Source organism: Lepidochelys olivacea, assembly GCF_965140295.1.
Source record: "Lepidochelys olivacea isolate rLepOli2 genome assembly, chromosome: 7".
In the NCBI taxonomy this organism is placed as follows: domain Eukaryota; kingdom Metazoa; phylum Chordata; order Testudines; family Cheloniidae; genus Lepidochelys; species Lepidochelys olivacea.
In genome coordinates, this window is record NC_140417.1 from 19,842,030 (window position 1) to 19,865,780 (window position 23,751).

Genomic DNA, 23,751 nt, shown 5'->3' on the forward strand with positions numbered 1-23,751 from the left:
GCCATAGAAAACACTGTCTGTAATTCAATGCTCCTGTTAGATTTGGAAGTGTAGTATAATGTGTTAGTACCAACAGGACTCTCTCTCCTATCCCAAGTCTAAATTATAGTCTAGGAATTCATCCAGGTACACATCAAGTTATTAATATTGTATTCGGAATGACTCTGTTGAGTCTGTTCTGTAGTTAGAGTCAGCTGTTAATTGCTTTGCATTGATAATCTATGAATAAGAGAAGAAGGAGCTGCGGATTTGTGTTTGCTTGTATATGAGTGGGTTACGATAGTGGGAATACAGCTTCCAAGACCAACAATTTGACTCTCAAGAAACTTGCCCCTCAAAAAAACCAAGTGCATTTACAGAAGTTGGGGAAGGAGGAAATTGTGTTTAATCTCTTCCATGTCACTGGTTTAATAATACGATATTATTATTGTGCTAATAATATGATAAAAATAAAGTGCAAAAGTCAATATAGAAGTTTAGAGGAAATGGTTCTGAAATAAACTCCTAATCAGCAAAAATTATACAGTCCACCACTTCTATAATGCCCAAAGAATCTCCAAATGCTGTGCAAACTATGGCCCAGATTCTCTGATGTGTCCTCCAGGGGAGGAAATGGGGGAGGGGAGGCATTAGGGAGCCAGTTGTATAGGAACTGAATCTATGCTTCCAAGTATGGAAGAGTTCATCTTTCTGGTGCTATTTTTAAGATGAAGGTTTAGCTTCTGCAGAATTTGAATATGTCATGGGAGGTCACATACATACACTAATTGGGCCAGATGTGTGACACTGTTGTACTAAGGGATAACAGAGATTTGTTCCCAGATAGATGGCAAAGAAAAAGGAATAAACTTTAAAACAAAGAAGTGGAAATGGATTTACACCAAAAATCACATATCCAAACATCCCTGAACTTTGGGATGTTCAGAACGAGATCAGAATTTTGCAAATGGCCTCTATCTGTGGTGCACGTTATCAGGGCAAACCAAAACCCTAGGTCCTAAAACTACCGATCCAATTCTCGTGGCTGGAGTCCATCTCTGCATGAACAGAGAAACCTGCTCAGGTCATATGGCAAAAAATGTTGGGATCAGTCCTGATCCTCTGGAACTCTACGGAGGTTTTAATATTGGCTTCAAGGGGAGCTGGATTAGAGTTTCAGTCTCTTCCCCTAGCACTGCTCACAGTAGTTCTGCTAAAGCAGTTTTCTCCCCTTCAGAAACATAGGAACAGTTTTACCTGCTGCCTATCTCTCTGCTGTACAAACATTAAAAGTTGCGGCGGAGGATTGGTCTCGATCCGTGAGGAGAGTGTCACTGAAATCTGTGCTGTTAAACAGCTCGTGAAAATGCTGGCGTGTTTATGGCCTTGGTGCGCATATCAGAGACATGACTTTTAAACCTGAGCATCAGAGCTTGCCAGATGTGAGCAAAAGTTGACATTCTTGGCTCCAAGGACTCATCTGCTGCAAACAGCTGCTTGCAGTTTTCGTCTGAACAAAACATGAAGGTTTCATTTTTAAAAGATGAAAGACAATGTGGATTTACATGCTGAACACTTGGGGTTCCACTTCTTACCAAAGGCTCTCATTCCTCATGCTGGCAGGGCACGTAGAGAATCCCTAGGACAGCAGGTGACAAGTATGTTGCTGTGGCAGCCCCAAAGGGGTGGATTTCGTGCCCCATAGCTTCTGCCTAAATCCATCCATTTTGTCACCTTTAAAATCACGGGCTTTTAAAATCATGTCTGAAAATAAAACCTTTCTCAAAAGCACTTGTTTGATACTTTAATTCACATCATTCTCCTCTTCCTTTCCATATTGATGCCAGGATGTTTGTCTATTTTGCTCATCTTTTGCATTGTTCATTTTATGAAGTATGAATGATTGTCATCATCATAATTATTATTATTTAGCTTACTGAAGAGACGGGCAAGAGGTGATTAGATGGCAGTATATAATTACCTACACAGGGAAAAGGTATCTGGTACTAATGGGTTCTTTGTCTAGCAGACAAAGGCATAACAAGATCCCAAGGCTGGAAATTTAAAGTCAGCGAAGTTCAAACGGGACATAAAATGTGAATTTTTACAGGGAGGGTAAATATGCATTGGAACAGCTTCCCCAGGGATATGATTAGGGCCCTACCAAATTCACGGTCCATTTTGGTGAATTTCACGGCCACAGAATTTTAAAAATCATAAATTTCATGATTTCAGCTATTGAAATCTGGAATTTCACAGTGTTGTAATTGTAGGGATCCTGACCCATAAAGGAGTTATGGGGGGAGTCACAAGGTTATTGTAGGGGGGGTTGCAGTACTGCTACCCTTACTTCTGCGCTGCTGCTGGTGGTGGCGCTGCCTTCAGAGCTGGGCAGTTAGAGATGGTGGCTGCTGGCCGGGAGCCCGGCTCTGAAGGCAGAGCCACTGCCTGCAGCAGCGCAGAAGTAAGGATGGCATGGTGTGGTATTGCCACTCTTACTTCTATGCTGTTGCCTGCAGAGCTGGACCCTCAGTCAGCAGCTGCCGCTCTCCAGCCACCCGGCTTTGAAGGCAGCAGCGCAGAAGTAAGGGTGGCATGGTCTGGTATTGCTACCTTTACTTCCGTGCTGCTGCTGGTGGGGCGCTGCCTTCAGAGCTGGGCACTTGGCCAACAGCTGCCACTCTCTGGCCGCCCAGCTCTGAAGGCAACACAGAAATAAGGGTGGCAATGCCGCAACCCCCCTGTAACTCCCTTTTGGGTCAGGACCCCCAATTTGAGAAACGCTGGTCTCCCCCGTGAAATATGTATAGTATAGGGTAAAAGCACACAGAAGACCAGATATCACAGGAGGAGACCAAATATCATGGTCTGTGATGAGTTTTTCATGGCCGTGAATTTGGGAAGACCCTAGATATGATCTATTCCCTGTCCCTTGAAGTCTTTAAATTCAGATTAGAGGCCTCCTAAAAGAAATGCTTCATTTCAGCCACAAGGTAAACAGAAGGTCACTGACCTTAAAATCTACATATTATTTATAATAAAATAATAATAATAATTGAATGGTTAGTGTAGAGGCCAGAGTGCCTTGGTAAGAGGAGGAGAATGTGCTTCACAAATAGTATTATTAATATTTTATGTTGGTTTGTGAAGGTATTTCTAAGGCAGTGTTTCAAGGCACTGTACAGACCTGTGGTGCTCTTAATTGTCTCTTTGGGTTCAATTTTGTCTCTTGTGCTTTAGCTAAAGTCAATGAAATTGAGAACATGCATCCAAGGACAGCATTGAGCCCCCGATCAAATTATATAAGATAAAAATGGCTGGTATAATGCAGTATAGAGAACCACAGTGGCCCTGATCATGTTGCCGCTCCAATGTAAATCAGGAAGAACTCCACTGGAACCAATGGGAAAGTACTAGTTACCAATAACTCAAGTGGAACTTGTTCCATTGATATAAAACCAATATATGTAAGATCAGGATCAAGCCCAGTACCTCCTGTATTCTGAACTTGATATTGCTTCTTACTAATGTAAATAGCAAAACTCCTATTGACTTACATGGAAACAGGATTTTGCTCTGTGAGCAAATGGCTAGAAGAACAGTTATCTGCAGACTATATTTGCTAACATCCTGGGGCTCTAATCTCCAGCCACAGGGTGCTAGTAACACACACTGACCTCAATGGGAGCTGCTGAGTGCTCTGCACTTTTGAAGATCAGATAATTTATTTAAGATATCTAAATCTGTATTTAGACACCTAATCTAATAGGATCCTATATTTGAAAATCTTGTCCAACTGTACTGGATTGTGATCTACATGAGAGTAAATCAGGAGTAACTCCTCTGAAGTCAATGGAATTATACGTTAGTAAAAACCTATAACCCACATAAGGGTATGTCTACACAGTAAAAGCTGTATACAGGGTAACCTGCTCAAACTAGCATGAATCCAGCTAGCGCAAGCAACAATAGCAGTAAAGACAGCATAACATGGGTTTCAGATCTGGCTAGCAAGCCGAATATATACCCAGGGTCCATGCCAGGCTTCTACGACCTGCACTGAAGCCCACACTGTGGTATCGTCACGGCTGTTGTTACCCACGCTGCCTGGTTCAAGCTAGCGCTGGTAGGTTAGCCCATGCACAGCTTCTGCTGTGTAGACATACCCTTAGTGAGTTCAGAATCAGGGTTGTTAACATCAGTGGGAGCAAGATCGGACCTATGATGTCTTCAACTAAGGTTACATACCTGTATACATCCCAGATTGGAAGCAGAGTCCATGAAATTTACAGTGTCCCACTCACTCATTCCTCAGTGTGCAATATTAACACACCCACAGCCAAAGAGAAAACAAAGACTTTGGGCTGAATTGTGCACTGACTTACATCTTGCAAAATATACTGAAGTCAGTGGAGTTGCTCTAGATTTACTCCAGTATAAACAAGAGCAGAATTTAACCCATGGAGCCTAGATCTGGAGCAAACCGTGGAGTACTTACCTCGGCTAAAGGATCTGGTTTTCTGGGATAGTACAGTGGGGTGACACACTCCTCAGCAAACTCACAGAGAAGACAGTACCAATCATCAAATCACAACTCACCCCTTGCTGCATGCTGTCGTTGGCTCGGTCCGTAATTTCAGAGACAATGAGTAAGGCAGCTGAGGGGTGAAGCAACACAGAAAGGCACAAAGCACATGAGAGGTTAGAAAAAGCAACCTATATCCCACCTTGTTATAAATACATCTTTTAAAGAAATGCATTGGCTAAGCTGCATTGGCACCTTCAGGGGCAAGCTGCCCTTAATAACTAGGATCCCAAACAGTCCTACTTGCTTTCCACATCGGGTCCCCTCTTTCCTTCCCTTTGTCTCCCTCTTGCTATAATACCATGAGCCAAGCTTGCCCCAGACAAGAAAGCTCATGGGACCATCTTTAAGTGCTTTTGAATTTCACCAAATCATCTTGTGACATATCTTCCAGTAGCAGTTTTTTGTAAGCATGACAGTTTACCTTTAGCTTATGGCTAGTGCTTTAAATGGTGGGCCAAGTTCTGCTCTCAGTTATATATAAGGTCAATCACGAGTAACCCAATTCATTTCAATTTAGTTACTCCAGGTTCACACTGGATGGGCCGAGAACAGTATTTGCTTGATTAATATAACATTAGCCTTGATCCCCCTGTGACCTCATACTACTCCCATTGACTTCAATGGGAGTAGCCCATGAAGATTATTCCAAGGCAACTAGAAGACCATATCCTGATAGGTGCTGAGCACCTCATTTGTTCTGTATTTTGAACAAGCTGATTTTGATACGTTGTCTCGCAAGTGTACGTGTGCTGGTCAGAGCTCAAGGAACAAGTATAGACCAAGCCTTCTTGCTGATTCCAGACCTCTGCAGCATCAGCACCAGTGCAAAACAATGGTGAGCTGCAAGTTCATTCTGGGTAATAGCATGCAAATAAACACATCAGGCCATCCCACTTCACTTCAGAAATATCATACCCAGCATGGGTATGCCAAGACTGGACTAGGATTTAGCTGGTGGCTGAGCTCTGGGAATGAACCAAAAAGTCTGAGCTATGCTTATGTTCACTCAGTTCTCTTTCTGTAGGCTCTACATGCTGGAGCTATAGGAATGCCCCAAATCTTAATCTCCAGATCCTTACTGCTTGTGCTTGTGAAGTAGCAAGGGACTGTCAGAGACTTTGCTCTGCTTTCTGTTCTAGAGCTGGATATGAACCAATCCTTCATCAACCTTGAATTTTGGGCAGGTGGAGGTGGTTTCCAGAATCCCTAAATACAGATCTGGATTAAAATTCTCTGGCTAGCCCAATGTGCTGAGCCCAAACAATTCAGAACTTTGAGTTTTTGAAATATGGGATTGGATCCCAGTTCTGTGGCTCATGCTTGCCTTTATTTATTCACAAGCTGAGGAGGCAAGGTAGGAGGCAGACAACAGCAATCTGACCTCCCTCTCACTTGCCCTGCACATGACCTCAAACCTGCTTTGAAAGGTTGCCTCCTCCTTCTTCCTCACAGTATTAGAAGGTGGGTCAAGTTTCCTTGTTAATGTGACCATAGGCCTCTGACAATGACCAGAAACGACCTGACCGGCCGCTGAATTTGAATTTGAATTTCCATTTCTGTGAGAAGACCCTGCCTCAGGCCATTCCACATGAAATACGGAAACAGGACAGAATGCAGCTTTATATTGTGCCTTTCAAACTCATTGTGCCTGAGTCTGATCTTACTTACACCATTTATACACTGCTATAAACTCCATTCACTCCAGTGGAGTTACTCCTGATTTACACTTGTGTAAGAGAACAGTTGTGTCCATGCAACGTGAGATCACACTGTACGAATGAACACGGCATCACTCTGGCCAATATTTTTTCCTATTAGAAAAATCAGACCTCTTCATTTTTTATCCAGAAGTTTCAGATTTTCTTAGCAGATTTTTTCATAATATAGTTTGGTCATTCTGAATGTATGACTGGTCAGACACAGCCTGCTCTGATACCATTGGGAGTTGACGGTCATGAATATATGGCCCTGTACAAACACAAAAAGGTATGGTCTCTGCTCAAAGAGTTTATACTAGAGAGGCAATCTCCCCTAAATTAGCAGTGAGACCTCAGATCAGACCTATGCCATTGCAGTCTGGGCTTCATTCACATATTCCTGGGACAGATCTCATTGCTAGTTATTTATCATACTAAATAAAAGTTTCTCTTCTAGCCATTTGAAATTACCTTGTGTGTCTTCATACTCTGCAGAGTCAGGACAAAGGTTATTCAAGTAATCTGTAGGAAACAATCAGATATAGAACACCCAGTAAATTCCCAGATAATTAAAGAGTTTGGTTTGACTAGCTGAAACACACAAACATAATATCCCATAACCCTTTACTCTTTTATGAAATCACTTATATAGAAAACAAAGGGAGGTCTGGACAGATTTAATTTCCTTCCAAATTTAAACCTGGCTTTTTTTTTTACCAAGTTTTGTTTTTGATATTTTTGGACTCATTCAAATCTGAGATTCAAAGCAAAACATGGCAGGTGTAAAACCTCATAACTGGAACTAACAAAAATGCTTCCCTGTTTCTCAGCCAAGAGAAGCTGCTGAGTATGACACAGTTTGATAACAAATGATCTTCTGATGAATGTTTTCTATTTTCCCATTTGAAAGCATGGTACTAGATATAATTACTGATTTCCTATATTCATAGGAAAATGGACTATGTGGACATAGTAGTACAATTCAATATTTCTCAACGTTCCAGTGTTCTGGACATAGAGAATTTCAGTAATGATCACTGGAGCTAAATTAAAATTTGAAAATAGATTCTGTAAACTATATATAATAGAAATCTTACTTAAACGCCAATCTTGCAAACCTTTACTCACTCAGGTAGTTCCATTGGCTTTGGTAGGGCTACTGGTGTGAGTCAGGGTATTTCTCTCTCTCTCTCTCTCTCTCTAGTTCCTTATGTGACCCTCATCACTGTAGTATCTGGGTGCTTTTATTTATAAAATCCCAATCCTGAAAACATCTACTCTTTTAAATTAGCTCTTTGATTCATGCAAGCCCCCAAATTTCACATTTGAGAATCAGATCTATATCCCCCCCTTTGCCCCCCCCCCCCGTCCTCAGTCTCCCCCGCTCATGTGAGTTCAACTTCTTCCAGACCCTCCCACACCTCTTAACTGTACTGGTCTCTCATCTGGATTCTGGAAGGTTAAGAGGCGTCTGCTATTGTGCCTTTCAATGCCTAATCTGGCAGGGAGGTAATGTGCTGTGTTGGCATGCCGTATTTAGGTTTCCCTTTCCCAGCTGCATGCTCTGCACTTGGCTAGAGACATTTAATGTGGGCAACTCCTTTTGGCGGTAGCACAGTAATTGGTAACCAGTGTTGAGATTAAATACCTTTCCTTATCTGGGTAGAAACAGCTAGTTGTGAACATAAGAGCCGGTGTATTTTATTTTTCACACTGTGCAGAGAAATTGAATGACTGTACCTTAACAAACCCTGCTTGTCCTATCATCCGAGGGCATCTGCTAGCATCCATGACTTCTCTAAATTAGATGAACTGTTGCAGCCACCCATTCATAGAATCATAGAATATCAGGGTTGGAAGGGACCTCAGGAGGTCATCTAGTCCAACCCCCTGCTCAAAGCAGGGCCGATCCCCAATTAAATCATCCCAGCCAGGGCTTTGTCAAGCCTGACCTTAAAAACTTCTAAGGAAGGAGATTCCACCACCTCCCTAGGTAACACATTCCAGTGCTTCACCGCCCTCCTAGTGAAAAAGTTTTTCCTAATATCCCACCTAAATCTCCCCCACTGCAACCGACCCTTGGGGCACTCCACTTGATACCGGCTGCCAACTAGACATGGAGCCATTAATCACTACCCGTTGAGCCCAAAAATCTAGCCAGCTTTCTATCCATCTTATAGTCCATTCATCCAGCCCATACTTCTTTAACTTGCTGGCAAGAATACTGTGGGACACAGTGTCAAAAGCTTTGCTAAAGTCAAGGAACAACACGTCCACTGCTTTCCCTTCATCCACAGAACTAGTTATCTCATCATAGAAGGCAATTAGATTAGTGAGGCATGAATTGCCCTTGGTGAATCCATGCTGACTGTTCCTGATCACTTTCCTCTCCTCTAAGTGCTTGATTCCTTGAGGACCTGCTCCATGATTTTTCCAGGTACTGAGGTGAGGCTGACTGGCCTGTAGTTCCCAGGATCCTCCTTCTTCCCTTTTTTAAAGATGGGCACTACATTAGCCTTTTTCCAGTGTTTAGAATGTCTTGCAATGCCTATACAATACCTTGTATCTGCATGCAACAGCCATCCTCGGTGATTTACAAGCATTGGTTATACCAGTTGGCTGCAATGCCCGGAACAAAGACTATCTCATGTTTGCGTGAACCAGTGCTATCTACAGTAGATATCTACAATACTATCTACAATAGTTTCTCCCAAGTGTGAATGGGAAGCCACAAGCATTGCGGCTGCACTGCTTCTTCTAACTTTGTCTGACAATGCAGTTCCTTGTGTTTGATAACTGCCCTAAAACTCTCAGCAATAGTGCTGGCTCCCATAGGGTTAAGTGCACCTGAAGTCCCAGAATATACTGTGGTGGTAAGGGGCACTGTGTGTGCGGACACACTAAATCCATTCTATCAGAATAGTGTTGCTGTATGGATGCACTAAACCTCTATAAGGACAAAGCAAGACAGCTAAATGTCACACGCAACTGCTGTTTCTTGAAAGGCTCCCTTGCCTAGTGTAGATATACCCAGAGAGGGAAGCAAGTCAGTCCAAAATATCCTCCTACTGGTATGTAGTGCTCACTTGAGTCACTGTTACTAAAAAAGCAGAAACAGCTGTGAAAAATGAGTTGCATCTTTGATCAATGTGTTTGGAGCAAGATGAAACTGCTGCTAATCTGTGCTGTGAATATAATTTCAGACAATCCCTTTGTTCTGGTGCATTTATAGGAGTCCCTCTAATATGCTCTTCCTTTTATCAGCTGTTGAGTATGGGACGGATTTACTGTTTCCTTCTCCCTGTCCCACACTTAGGTCATCTCCCATCTTTCCCCACCCAGACACATACATACACCCAATATGGTTCTTTATCTTTACATCTAATGATCTCTGGTTTCCTGTGATTCCATCTGATGCACTGACCTTCCACCACTTCTGCTGTGCTGTTACATTTCACCACTTCCCTCCCCAACTAATTCACTACTGTTCCCTTATAGGAAGCCTCAATATCCTAATCCAGCGCACTGAGTGTTCATGACGTATCCATGTATGAAAGGCTGCTCCTCCCACAAACTGCAGCTTTGGCTGGAGTGGATTAGCAGTGGGCAGGATGAGAAGGAGCAGCCACAAGGAGCCAGAACCTCAGGGGACATTCTTGAGGAGAAAAAGAGCATTCTACAGAGTGTGACATATGTCAGGGATAGGGGGGAGCATAAAGAGAGATTTTGTGGTGTGGCAAAGTTTAGAGTGGAGTTTTTCCAGAGTTCAGAGGTGTTGGCTCCAGGATTTTGGTTTGGGATCATCTCTAGCTTTAAGTGACCCAGGAATGGGCTAAGCTATGAATGGCATCATAAGTAAAATCAAACATATGTGCTGACAATAAGTGTCTGGGCATGCTTCCTTCCCTATCCATGGATACCAATATGGGTAAATCCAGGAAAATGAGGCTTACAAGAGTCTGACTTTGCACACTCCAATCCTACAGTTACACTTCAGCATGATCTCACTAAATAGGGGTCTTTCTCCCTTCACAATGCCCATAGCTGCTATTAACCCCCAGTGGCCTGTCCAGTGTGCAATTCAATCATTCTCCAGACCTAGATAAACATTTGTAGCTCAGGCCTATCTCTATTAATACATGGTAATTTCTCTATTATATATTAAACACATTGTTCCTCCCTGGAGATTCCAGCCCATTGTTCTGACCGCATTCTGTCCTCCCCAACCCTGGCCTGCCGTCGACATATGGACAGGAAAGACGTGTCTCTGCTATAGCAAGTTTAGAAGTGCTTTAATATTGCTGACCTGTGAGTAGCACGCGGTACTGGAATATGCGCTGCACCACTTTCAAAAACTGGTGTTTCACATTCAGGGGGCTGCTGCCAGGATTCTGCTGTCCTCAAGAGAAGGGGAAAAACAGAACAGTCAGTGCTCTGTAGTCTGAGTCCTGGATTATGACCTCACATGCCTATTGCACCCCCTGGGGAATCTGCCGTGGTGACTACATACACAAGTGCTACTGAGCTGTTTCCCATTTATTTGCCTAGCTGCATATATATCAGAGCTTAGATCCTCATCTTCATCTCTATAAAGAACCAATACAGGAAAATTTATCATTTGATAGCACCATTCATATTCAATATCACAAAATAGTTCAGGCCAAGATGGAGGAAATAAGAAAAAGAGAAGCAGAGAACCAATCAGAAGCTAAGGTCAGAAAGAGATTTTAGCATGATATCCAAGGAGCCAAAGCAATCAAATCAGCATGAAGCTTGCTGGGTTCGCATAAGCCTTTTTGCTATTTTTCAAATTTTATATCCATTGGGTTTCACTTTAAGTAACAGGCTTGTGTGGGCCAAATACAGCAAAATACCCCAATGAGACTGAATTAGGAAAGGTGATCCTCCAAACACCTTGCCAAAGTCCTCCAACAAAAAACAAAACAAAACAAAAATCAACAACTCCTCAGTTGGTTTGATTTCCATGTCCAACTCCCCAAACTAGCTGAGTTTCATATGGCTTCAGCTTTCGTTGTTCAATGTTTGCACAGCTCTAGCAGTGACTTGGAAAGAGAGGAAGGGGGACAATGTTAATAGCGATAGGAATATGACCTAATCAAAGAAGGCAGACAGAAGAAGGTCTGGTTTCAGAGAGCAATGATGCTTTATGTTATTGCTATATTTAGCTGCTGGCGATGAGCACTCTGGAAATACGGTAGTATAGATGGAGAGAGAGATATGACACTTTAATGTCTTTGTCACAGGGTGACACTGGCCCTTTAAGAGGAAGAGGCCAGTGCACCTGACTCCCCAGGTAGGCTTAAAAGAGGGCAGCTGGGCTCTAGAGGGAGGAGGTCCTTGAAGAAAGATGGGAAGGGGCAGGTGAGAACTCCTTGAGCAGAGAATAGACAGAAGAAGCTGTAGAGAGTTGCTTGGGGAAACCTGCAGCAATCAGAAAGCTCCTCAGGTCCTCACTGGAAAGAGGGAGGAATTGCCAGGTAGCTAGCAGAGAGAGTTACCTGCTGGCTTTCCTGAGCCAGAGAGCTCTGGCCAGAGAAGGTTGGGGGGGACGGGACTGAAGGCAGAGAGCAGCAGAGGGAGATGCCTGCTAGCTATGTGAGCCAGAGAGCTGAATCTGGAGGATCAGAGAGGGCTGGGGTGAGGGCTCTCACTTTGTGGGGAGAGATGCTGGAGCTGCAGAGAGCCTGAGCATGGTGAGAAATGCCAGGGCTGTATGTTGGTGGACCTGGTTTTTTTTATAGCTTATATGCATGGGGTTTTCTTTTGTAATAAATTAACCCAGTAAGGGCTATTTATTCTCAGAAAGACAGCTTGGACTATTTCTGGAACCCTTCAAGGGGAAACTGAGGCTGGCATACTGGTTGTGCTGATGCCAGAGGGTGCCACAGATGGGGAACACTTTCTGACAGTCTTATAGATTCAAAATGCTGTGTAAACAGTAGCTTATCAGACCCTCACCACACCTCTCTGAAGAGGGTAATTATTAGCATCTTCAGAAACTGAACTGCAATCAGGTTAATACATGACTTGCCCAAGGTTACACGCTGACCCAGTGGGAAAGACAGGATCAGAACTCTTGTGTTCTTGGCACCTAATGTTGTGTTCAGTCTACTAGCTCTGCCCACCGTCCCATGCTACAGCAAGTTCTAGATAAATGGACGTGTACAGATGAGGGATCAACCTTTCTCTTAACTGTGGGGAGACACGGGAAAGGATCAGCACATAGCACTGGCCACCCAGCAGGCAATCAACCTTTAAGATATGCGTGTTGTCTGCAATTAAGAATCATTCCATCTATCAGCAAAAGGGGAGCATGTCATTCTAAATAACCTTTAAAGCATGTCGCAAATAAATTAAGCTCTTTTGAGTCTATCACTGTAAGACACATTTTCTAATCCTTTAGTCATTCTTGTGCCTCTTCTCTGAACCCTCTCCAATTTATCAGTATGCTTCTTGAATTGTGGGCACCAGAACTGGACAAGTATTCCAGCAGTGGTTGAACCAGTGCCAAATAGAGGTAAAATAACCTCTGCGCTCCAACTTGAGATTCCTCTGTTTATGCTTCCTAGGATTGCATTAGCTCTTTTGGCCACTGGGAGCTCATATTAAGCCAATTACTCACCATGCCCCCCAGATCTTTCTCAGAATCACTGTTTCCCAGGCTAGAGTCCCTCATTCTGTAAATATGGCCTGCATTCTTTGTTTTTAGTTGCATATGTTTACATTTAGCTGTATTAAAACACACATTGTTTGCTTGTGCCCAGTTTATCCTCTGAATCAGTGACCTGTCCTCTTCATTATTTACCACTCCCCTAATTTTTGTGTCATCTGCTAACTTTATCAGTGAGGATTTTATGTTTTCTTCCAGGTCATTGATAAAAATGTTAAAAAGCATAGAACCAAGAACCGATCTCTGAGGGACCCCACTGGAAACACACCTGCTCAGTGATGATTCCCCTTTTACAATGACATTTTGAGACCAATCAGTTAGCCAGCTTTTAATCCACTTAATGTGTGCCATGTTCATTTTATATTGTTCTAGTTTTTTTAATCAAAATGTTGTGCGGTACCAAATCAAATGCTTTACAGAAGTCTAAGTATATTATGTTAACACTATTACCTTTATCAACCAAACTTGTAATCTCATCAAAAAAAGATAACAAGTTACTTTGACAGGATCTATTTTCCATAAACCCATGTTAATTTGCATTAATTACATTACCCTCCTTTAATTCTTTATTAATCGAATTATATATCAGCTGCTCCATCATCTTGCCTGGGATTTATGTCGGACTGGCAGGCTTATAATTACCCAGGTCATTCCATTTACCCTTTTTAAAAATTGGCAGAACATTAGTTTTTTCCCAATCTTCTGGAACTTCCCCAGTGCTCCAAGACTTATTGAAAATCAACATTAATGGTCCAGCAATCTTTCAACCAAGGAAACCTGGTCAAGTGCACCGATGTATCTAGGCCAGGGGTGGGCAAACTACTGTCCATGTCCGGATCCAGCCCATGAGATGTTTTAAGCCGGCCTGTGAGCCACACCATGCGGCTCAGCCCCGCTCCAGCTGGGGCGCTGGGTTGGGGGCCGCACCAGCAGCTCGGCCCCACTCCAGCTGGGGCGCTGGGTCGGGGCCACACCACATGGCTCAGCCCCACCCCAGTGCTCCAGCCAGGGCGCTGGGTTGGGGGTCGCTTCAGCTGGGGCACTGGACCATGCGGCTTGGCCCCGCTCCAGCACTTCAGCCAGGGCGCTGGGTCAGTCCCTGCTCCGGCCAGGGCACTGGGTTGAGGCCACACCGTGCAGCTCCCAGAAGCTGTGGCATGGCCCCACTTTGGTTCCTACATGCTCCAATGGGAGCTGCAGGGGCGGTGCCTGTGGATGGGGTAGTGTGCAGAGCCACCGGGCTGCCCTCGGCATAGGAGCCAGAGATGGGACATGCCACTGCTTCCATGCCTGCATCCCCTGAGCCTCTTCCCATGCCCCAACCCCTTGCCCCAGCCCTGATCCCCCTCCCGCCCTCTGAACCCCTCGGTCCCAGCCCAGAGCACCCTCCTACACCCCAAACCTCTCACCCCCAGTCCCACCCCAGAGCCCGCACCCCAACCCCAATTTTGTGAGCTTTCATGGCCTGCCATACAATTTCTATTCCCCGATTTGGCCCTTAGGCCAAAAAGTTTGCCCACCCCTGATCTAGGCCAACTCTAAAGGTTCATAAGGATCATCTGGCATTGAAGGGCTGTTTAATGGCTTGGGTAACTCAGGCTGCTTTGGTTCTGGCTAGAACTTCAGAAATAAGATCACCACCTCTCTCCCCTGTAATTTCACTCTTAAAACCCACCACAGAGGTACAAATATTTCTGCACCTATTTTGCAATTGCTACCCCAATCCTGTTTTTTGAAAAATTGGCCCTTAGCACCTAAAGTAGTGAAAACTGCAAACAGCTGTGCCAGCTTAAAAATCGGGGGAGGGGGGAACCCTAACCTTTCTTCCTTTCTTTTTTAAATGCATCATTAATTTTACGATTATTTACTCCTTTCTTTACACAGTTGTGAGTGAACAGAAACCCCAGGATAGCAAAAGCACAGTTCACTCCTGAGCTTGGATTTATGACTCAAATCAAAATCCTATTAACTCTGATTGTAGCTGAACTTCAAAGCAACACACTGATGAAAAGCATTAACACTGGAGCCCTTATCCCTTGCTGTGTACCAGGGCCAAGGTGCACCTCTGAGATTGCTCTGCCTCAGGGGCATTGGGCGGACGGCAAAGGGGACAGTCAGAATCATTTGGAAAACACCAAAGGCAGTTTGAGAAGAAAACAATTTAACTGATTGATGCCCTAGACCAGAGATTCTCAAACTGTGATCTGTGGACCACCAGTGGTCCACAAGCTCCATTCAGGTGGTCCGCGGATAGTTCCCTCTAAGGTGCACGCCTGGGCGGTAGCACACAAAAGAATGAAGGGCCACCCACCTAATTAGTGGAGCCGTGCAGGCGTGGCTCCACTAATTAGGTGCCTGGGCCGTGGAGACAACGCACGGGTAAGGTGAGGTGGTGGCCTTGGGAGGAATGGGGGGGTAGGTGGGAGGGGGCAGTGGGATTAGAAGAGGGGGTGGGGGGAATTTGGGATGTGCAGGACTGCAGCAGCCAGAGAAAGAGGCGACTTTCCCCAGCTCCTGGGCTGTGGCTGCTGTGGAGAGACAGCCCTCCTTCCCAGCCTCAGCTCTGTGGCTGCTGTGGTGGGGGAGAGACCCCCTGCCTTCCCAGCCCCAGCTCGGGGGCTGCCGCGGCCAGGGAGAGAGGGAGAGACCCCCCCCTCTCCTTCCCAGCCCCAGTTTGGGCACTGCTGTGGCAGGGGAGAGAGGGCATATCCATCACATTAGAAACTATCAGAGGCTTGTTCACCTACACATCTACCAATGTGATATATGCCATCATGTGCCAGCAATGCCCCTCTGCCATGTACATTGGTCAAACTGGACAGTCTCTACGTAAAAGAATAAATGGACACAAATCAGATGTCAAGAATTATAACATTCATAAACCAGTCGGAGAACACTTCAATCTCTCTGGTCACGCGATTACAGACATGAAAGTTGTGATATTACAACAGAAACAGACATTTCACTCCATGTGTCTCTCCAGAGGGTGTTCTGCAAGTGATCATTAAGATTCTTCCTCCACACCCTGTCTGAAGGCTAGTGAAGTTGCAGGCGGGAATATCTTTGAGAAAGCAATGCGGAGCAACCATAAATTAATGCAAATAGAGAAGTGAGAGGGGCCTCACCTCAAAAGCCTGGATGACAGTAGCCAGCTGGGAAGATTTAAGGCAGGTTTCATCGAGCAAAGCCAAATTCCTATCAAACTGCATAATGTATGCTGTGTGGTGTTTGAACCTTGATTCTCTTGAGAGAAAAACATCGGCCACTTTTTGGTGTTCCTCCCTAAAGCCACAGAAAGAGAAGAACAAGCCAATAAGTAACAAAAAATGCCCCACTTCATTCTGGTTACACAAATTCTATTAATCAGCCCCATACCTGCTAATGCCATTAGGAGATCTAAGTTAAGGCCTGGGTTTAACTGTCAGGAAATGGACAACACTGCACCGAAGTGCTGGGCAACAGAATGGGCTGTGGAAGAATGGGCCTTGTCTGGGGCCAGTCCCCTTTCTGTAACTCTACCTACCGCAGCTATATATGTACATGCTGGGCAGAATGTCCTCTTTATGGGCTCACATAGCTCACATTTCTCCAAGCAAGCTTTCCAGTTCCACCAGAGTGAACGAGAACCTTTGCTCTGAGTGCTGGCGTTAGTGTGAGAATAGCTCCATCGTTGGATCCCCTTCACTCACAGCTCCCTCTCCTTACCCATGTTACAATTCCTCATCTGGGCACACAATTTAATTATTTACCGAGGGTGAATTATCTACAGGAGACAGAGCCAGCCAAAAAGGGCCGTAACAGAGGGTACAGGGCTGCTAATGAACAGAGGCCAAGGAGACGTCAGGGTAATGGAGATTGTGGGGCTGGTTTTAAACAGTGGCCTCGTGAATTTCAGAATGATCGAGAATACAGCAGAGGGACTGGCCAGCAGCCCTGGGAGTAACAGAGAATGCAGTGCCAGATGTGGGGAGGGGTACTGGGGATTCAGGGGCCTGCTTAGTATTTAAAGTCTAAAGCCAGTGCACATTTTCAGATTTTTCACTGCACATTTATTTTAGGCCCCTGGAACATCTACAGCAGCAAAAAGGATCGGGAACCCACCTTTCTTAATAGCATATTTAGCATAACCATTTACAGAATTGTTTTCAACCTCACTGTTGTTTACAACAATTCCCTTGGAAGATGGAAACCCACATATGATATCCCATTAACTTTTCCTCTGTTGTGCACTCTGATTTCTTGCTGTAGAGCTGTTCAGGAGTGCTGCCTGCACTGCTTGTTACTATTATTTATTTATAATCTATTTTGTGGACGCCCTGGGATAGAGTGGTCTGTCATTGAAGGTGACTGCTGATTGGCTGGAGTTCAGTGGGGGTGGAGTTAAGGAGCTATAAAGCTTGCCCCAGCTTCTGAAAGAGTCAGATTAGCCAGGGAGTTTGGATTAGACAGAGGACTTCCGTGGATTTCATTGATTTAGCCAGTTTGGGAGTGAAGTTAGTCTTACTTAGTCAGAGGCTTGTCCCAGCTAGTTGATACATTTTAGTTTGGAAGCATGGCTCAGACAGGGACCTATCCAGCTTAAAAGATTTGCTCTAGCACTGAAAGACTTTGTCTAGGCAAGACAGAGACGTGCTTTATCCTGGTAAGATTTAGTCCAGCTAGGACAGTTTGGTTTAGGCAGAGACCCTCAGCAACCCTGAAAGATTGTGTTTAGCCTGAAAGCTCACCCCAGCAAAGGCTTGTTCAAACTCTGAGTGGGTTTCTTTTATCCGGGAGCTATAATATTAGGAAGTTGCCATGAGAATTGCTCTAATTTATTTCAATTTCTATGAGATCTAAAATTTAAGAAAAGATATTTTCCTATATTTTTAATGCCTCTGAGGGTTTTTTTCTGCCTGTTCCCCCTTCCTGGTATTTGAGTCTATCACAGTCCATACACATTAGACTGTTTTTTGACAATCACCTAGGGGACTCAACCAGATTGGGGCCCCAGTGGGCTAGGCACTGTACAAACAGATAGCAAATGACAGTTCACGTGAGATGGGCTGCACACACACTGATTTATGGGGCTGCTTAGGAGTATGGGGCTGTATACAATGGTTTATCATTGTAGGGTAGCGCAGGAGCACTGAGATGTTTGTATTTTTTGGTAGGTAAAATAACAATACAGAAACATGGCATAGACAAGAAAATTCAGTCTCCCAACCTTACAGTGTCCCTGTAAGTTTACCTCCCTCAACATAAGAACACAAGAATGGCCATACTGGGTCAGACCAAAGGTCCATCCAGCCCAGTATCCTGTCTGAGGACAGTGGCCAATGCCAGGTGCCCCAGAGGGAGTGAACCTAACAGGTAATGATCAAGTGATCTCTCTCCTGCCATCCATCTCCACCCTCTGACAAACAGAGGTTAGGGACACCATTCCTTACCCATCCTGGTCAACCTATATGTAAACCCTATTAAAGATGTTTAGCATCTTTTCTTTCTTCTGTTTGAATCTTAACCCTGTTGCCCATGGTTCCTGGAATAAAGGAAAATCAAAATATTTTGAATATATTGAGGATGAGATGAAGCCATTAAGTTGTCACTTACCAATTGAGGACTCTTTCCTCCAGCTCTCCCAGTATCTCCTGGTGTAGTTTGTAGATTTCAGGGATCTCACTCAAGCCCTGCTTGAGCTTCACCTCCTCCCTCTCATTTTCATCCTCATCCCCCAGCACTTTCAAGACCTCTTCATGGAAATCCTGTGAATACATCACCTGTTACACAGCGGCTAAGGCAACAGATCAAAGGTTCCTTATCGCATTTAAACCATTACTATTTTTCCTTTAAATTCCAAAATTCATTTACAAACAGTCAGGAAACTTTATGGGAATTACAAGATACACTATAAATACTGTACTAGCATATCGTGGGCAAAAGAGGAAGGAGAACATAGGATACATTTTCTTTCACCCATTAGTTTCACAGTTACTGTAAATTCCAGGTTAAAGTCCACATACTGAGAACCCAAAACATGTAAAATTAAAAAAAAGATAGCGCCCCCCCCTCCAATCCCATCAGATTATTTTAAAAAATAAATTTGGGTACTTTTTGCTTTCTGGGTTTTGAGCCTTTAGGTTGCAGTGGGGTCACATTTTCAAGCATTTGTCAGCTAGAAACTTCCTTTTTAAAAAAGAAAAAGAAAAAAAAGAAAGATGTGAGTCTTGCATAACTCCATCAGTCCAGCAGCTGGGGCTTTATGGAAAACATCAAATATTGCAAGGCTTGTCATAAAAATTGCAAGAATTGGCAACACTGAATCAAATTCCTAATTTACCGAGGGAAGGATGGAGGAGATATAAATTAAACAACCGAACCAATCATTTCCAATTTGAAATCCAGTGTAATTGAGACCCACTTTTCAATAATAATAATAATAATATAATATAATAATAAATAATGATAATATATTTGGAAAATACCTTTAATCTCAATGTGATTTAAATACTATATGCACATAGGAATAATTTCTCCAGAACTCAAAAGCAGCCATTCTAGTGTGGTATGTGACAGCTGTTTAACAGCATCCTGCAAAATCATCCAACAGTTTAGCACTGGAAGTGAAGAATCACACATCCAACTGAAACAGCAGGGGGAATTTACAGTAGGTGTGCCGATTAAAAGATGGTCAAAACAGTGGTGCTAACAAATTTATATTCTTGCAAAATATGGCACAGAATCAGTTAGAGCTACCTTCATACAGAAATTGACTTTAAAATATATCCAGGTCAGAGTCTGTTCAGAAAATGAAGAAAATATAATCCTACAGCGTCACGACGGTACCTATTAGTACAATATCATTATGGCATCCACTCTTCCCAATTAACACTGACATCAGGGTGCTTGATCATATTTTAGTTAATACAAACATCATGATAGAAAATACATATATGCCTGAAATACGATCATGACATGAAAAGAGATAAAAGAATGAATTAGATGAAAGAAATATATTGTACTGGAGGCTCTTATTTTTCAAGAAAGGTGGGGGCATCCCATATGTTACATTCACAAGAATACAGTTAACATGCAGCTCATCAGGACATGTAATATATGCGTAGCAGGATTTTAAGTGGGATGAGAAAATAAAATAAAACCTCTTACTAGGGAGTTTTCCAGGGAGAACTTCGAAAAGGTCTTTTACACAGTAATTCTTATCTCTTTGTTGGTATTGTAAATCAAATTCCCATTGTTCTTTGTTTTCTTCTGTAATTCAGAAATTTGTTGATATCTATTCATCTCTTTTGCATTCCCAAAGAATCTAACTGCACATATATCAGGGCAATGCAGCGGGCATAGTCGGAGGGTCCATTTCTAGAGAATTTACGTCAGACTAAAAATAGGAGGTAAATCACCAACACTGCTGAAACTGCAGGTAAAGCACCTAAACATCATTATTTTATGAAACCCTGCGAAACAAGGTATGGGAAGTCAGAGAAAATAGAGCAGTCCACAATCATTCTACTGTAACTACAGAATGATGTAATTACACAAGGGATACATTTGGGGCAAGGTTTTAATGAAGTGACTAATTTTCTCATGGGACCATTAAAGATCCCTAATGCTTCCCCCAATTTTTCTTTACTTTAATACCACTTTGCAGCCCACATTTTTTTTCAGCCTGAAGTCTCAAAAACATCATAATCTATACTACCTCTCCTGAGGGGTTGGGTTGTTTTGCTGGGTGGTGCGCAACATCAGAGGTGACTGCCTTTCCATGGTAGGAAAGTAATTCCATTGTGTATGCATATAGTTTTGGAAGTACATTGTTATGCAAAGTACTATATAAATTAAAGGTGGTGGTATTGGATTAAATTCATCCACTAGACTCAGTGGAAACAAGGAACATCAGGAAAAAATGTAGTGTATTATCTCTTTTGCTCAAGGTCGACTGGATGGAACTTCCTTCAGAAGCCATCTTAATGGCTTCAGAACTGATAATCTATCCAGTTATGAGCTTTCTGAACTAAAATGCTGATATTCCATTGGAACAGTGTGTCCTTCTAAGAATGCACAGCAGCAAAATCACATTCTGTACTCAAAAGGTGAATAGTTTGTTGTTGATTGGGGTGAATCTTTATCCTAAACTAGTGCTACTGTTGTGTCTTGCCAGCTCAGGGGCTAGACGTCAGGTCTCCTATACAGCAGTGCAGATTATTAGAGAGCGGCAATCCTAGCTCAAGAAAATTCTAAAGAACAAAACTAGGGGTATTGCTGTGACACATAACACTCCAGCACCTAATTCTTCAGTATCACTGCAACAACAAAGCATTATTGGAATGAACAGAGAGGATATTAGGCAATTCAGAAATATGCCTGGAGAGCATCATGCAGAACTGTTAATGGATATAAATTCTCCTTTTTATTCCCCTGAAACGGATGTTAGGAGATGAGTCTGAGCCAGGCAGCTGGGTGTTCCTTAGTCTGGACCAGGTAGGGCTCTTGTGGTCAAATTTCCTGTTTTTCGCCAGTGGGATCTTTATAGGTGAAATAACTGGATTCCACAAGGTTTATGAAAATAAATGAGCATTTGGGAAACTGGAAGCACATTCCAACTTGTGATGAGGGCAGGTGCTGGAGAGTCATACGGAATCACTTAAAAAGTTATTCAGAACTTTTCCCAATCCTTCCTTTGCATCCTAATAAACTAGGAAGTGTCTGGAGTTTTATTGCAGAAGGAGAGGTGGGAGGAGAGAGAAAGGGAAAGAAAGAGAGAAAGGGAGCACAATTAATTGCAAAGCCAGCTTGAAAGTGAGGCCTATTAATTGTAGAGTTTGAAAGCTCCCAATGATTACGCACAGAGCAGCAGTGGCAGGTGTGGAGATTATAAAACTTCCTGTTTCATAAAAAAATTATCTGTCCTTATCTGACCTTCCTTTGCTTTTTGAGTGCGAGACTATAAAGCAAGGGGGCGCTCCATTAGCTCTTGCTAAAGGTAAAGCTAGCCAGACCCTTGCAGGAGTCTGAAGACAGCACCAGGAAGGACATAGCCTGGTCAGTCACATAAGCAGATCCTGGAAAAAGATGCAGTTGACCACAGGATAGCCTGTTTCTTTTATTACGATTCTCATGATCTCCCCCTTCTCTCCTGCTCCCATTCCAGCATTGTTTTAATCTGTAGAAATATTTTACTCTCTGTGTGTATGTGTCTATGTAGGCCTTGATGATGTGCTGTCACCTACCAGGTGGGGTTGGCAGGCGGGTCTACTGCTGTGTGAGAGATCCCAGGGAGGCTTAGAATCATGAGACACCAGATTGGTTGCCCTGGTCACTGAAACTCAGTGTCTACAGAATAGGTATCAGCAGAGGTAGCTTCCTCACACACTGCCTCATGAACGTGCCTCTTATCTGACCATAGCAACCACCTCTAGAAACAAGAGGGGAGTTTAGCCTCCATGGTCCACTTAGTTTCTCTGCTGAGTGCAGTGTTGCCAATCAGAGCCAATGGGGAATTGCCAATCAGAGCCAATCTGGTTTTTGTGATGTGGATATCTGTCCCCAGGGAACTGGACTAAGACTACTTCAGTGGTGACTTTTAAAAGCTGAGTTGTGTCCACATAGCAAAAGCTGTCACCCCAAGTGGCGCTCATGGGCTAATCTGGTTGGAAGTCTCAGCAGAGAAGCCATGGATTAAATGGGCCATAGAGAATGAATTAACTTCTCACCCATAGAAGTCAATATTTCAGGTTTAGGGTGGAGGCACATTTTGTGCACTGGAAACTAATGACAGTGGAGGACTGAAAATATTAGGTACAAATACTTAGGCTCCATCAATGCACAATTAGCACTAACATGAATGCATCAAAAAGAGCAGGGACCCCATTAGTGTGGGCTTCTTTATAAGGCTGCGCTAAAGCACCCGAATCTTCTCAACCTGAGCCACCCTGTCTGAATGGTCCTGATCAGATTTTCTGTAGGGTCTGAGAAGTGTGTTAAGTTATAGTGTACTGATATGGCAGTGGAGACAAAGGTGCACAGGGGATGGGAACTTAATTTCAATGCTAATCTAAGTTTAGGTTTTGAACTCAAGCCCCCAAAGAGGAAGTTTAGTGCATGCATCTCGTAAGGCCATCAAAGCCCTTGTGCAGATGTAGCATATAACATCACTTATGTTTTAACAGTTTACAGATAAAGGTTAATCTATATCCCCTAGTGCAGTGGTTCCCAAACTTGTTCCGCCGCTTGTGCAGGGAAAGCCGCTGGCGGGCTGGGCCGGTTTGTTTACCTGCCGCGTCTGCAGGTTCAGCCAATTGTGGCTCCCACTGGCTGCGGTTCGCTGCTCCAGGGGCTGCTGGAAGCGGCGGCCAGTATGTCCCTCGGCCCACGCCACTTCCAGCAGCTCCCATTGACCTGGAGCAGCGAACTGCGACCAGTGGGAGCTGCAATCGGCCGAACCTGCGGACGTGGTAGGTCTTTTCCCTGCACAAGCTGCGGAACAAGTTTAGGAACCACTGCCCTAGTGCATCCCATTAAAAAGGGTCTGGTGTCTTATGTAATTATTTGATTGCAACTCTTTTAGAGGTCCTGAAAAAACAGCCACAGTTCTATTTGTTTTCAAATTTGCTATTAAAAATATACTGGGATTTAGCTGCTAAATCTAGCTCAGGGTGAATGTTTGCACCCGATATGAAGACTCTGCTCCACTCTATCCTGACAGTGACGTATAGAATACGCAGGAAGAACCTTTTAAAGCATGAAGTATTCCAGTGAGGATTCTGTTGACTCTGCACATGAGGAGACCAAGGATCAAGTGA

The 23,751-nt window shown here is 43.7% G+C and overlaps 1 protein-coding gene across 3 annotated transcripts in view; it reads right to left on the bottom strand.

Annotated features, from left to right (window-relative positions):
- Nucleotides 1-23,751, bottom strand: part of FGD5 (FYVE, RhoGEF and PH domain containing 5) — a 152,110-nt gene that overhangs the window by 33,688 nt on the left and 94,671 nt on the right. For 2 of the 3 annotated variants that reach the window (XM_084633329.1, XM_084633331.1), the window contains 5 exons: nucleotides 18,548-18,699; nucleotides 16,081-16,237; nucleotides 10,571-10,658; nucleotides 6,736-6,786; nucleotides 4,579-4,637 (listed from right to left, as the gene is read on the bottom strand). In XM_084633329.1, the coding sequence (XP_084489455.1) occupies nucleotides 4,579-4,637; nucleotides 6,736-6,786; nucleotides 10,571-10,658; nucleotides 16,081-16,237; nucleotides 18,548-18,699 (507 nt within the window). The remainder of the gene's footprint in view (nucleotides 1-4,578; nucleotides 4,638-6,735; nucleotides 6,787-10,570; nucleotides 10,659-16,080; nucleotides 16,238-18,547; nucleotides 18,700-23,751) is intronic. The other variant, XM_084633330.1, reaches the window with a different exon arrangement.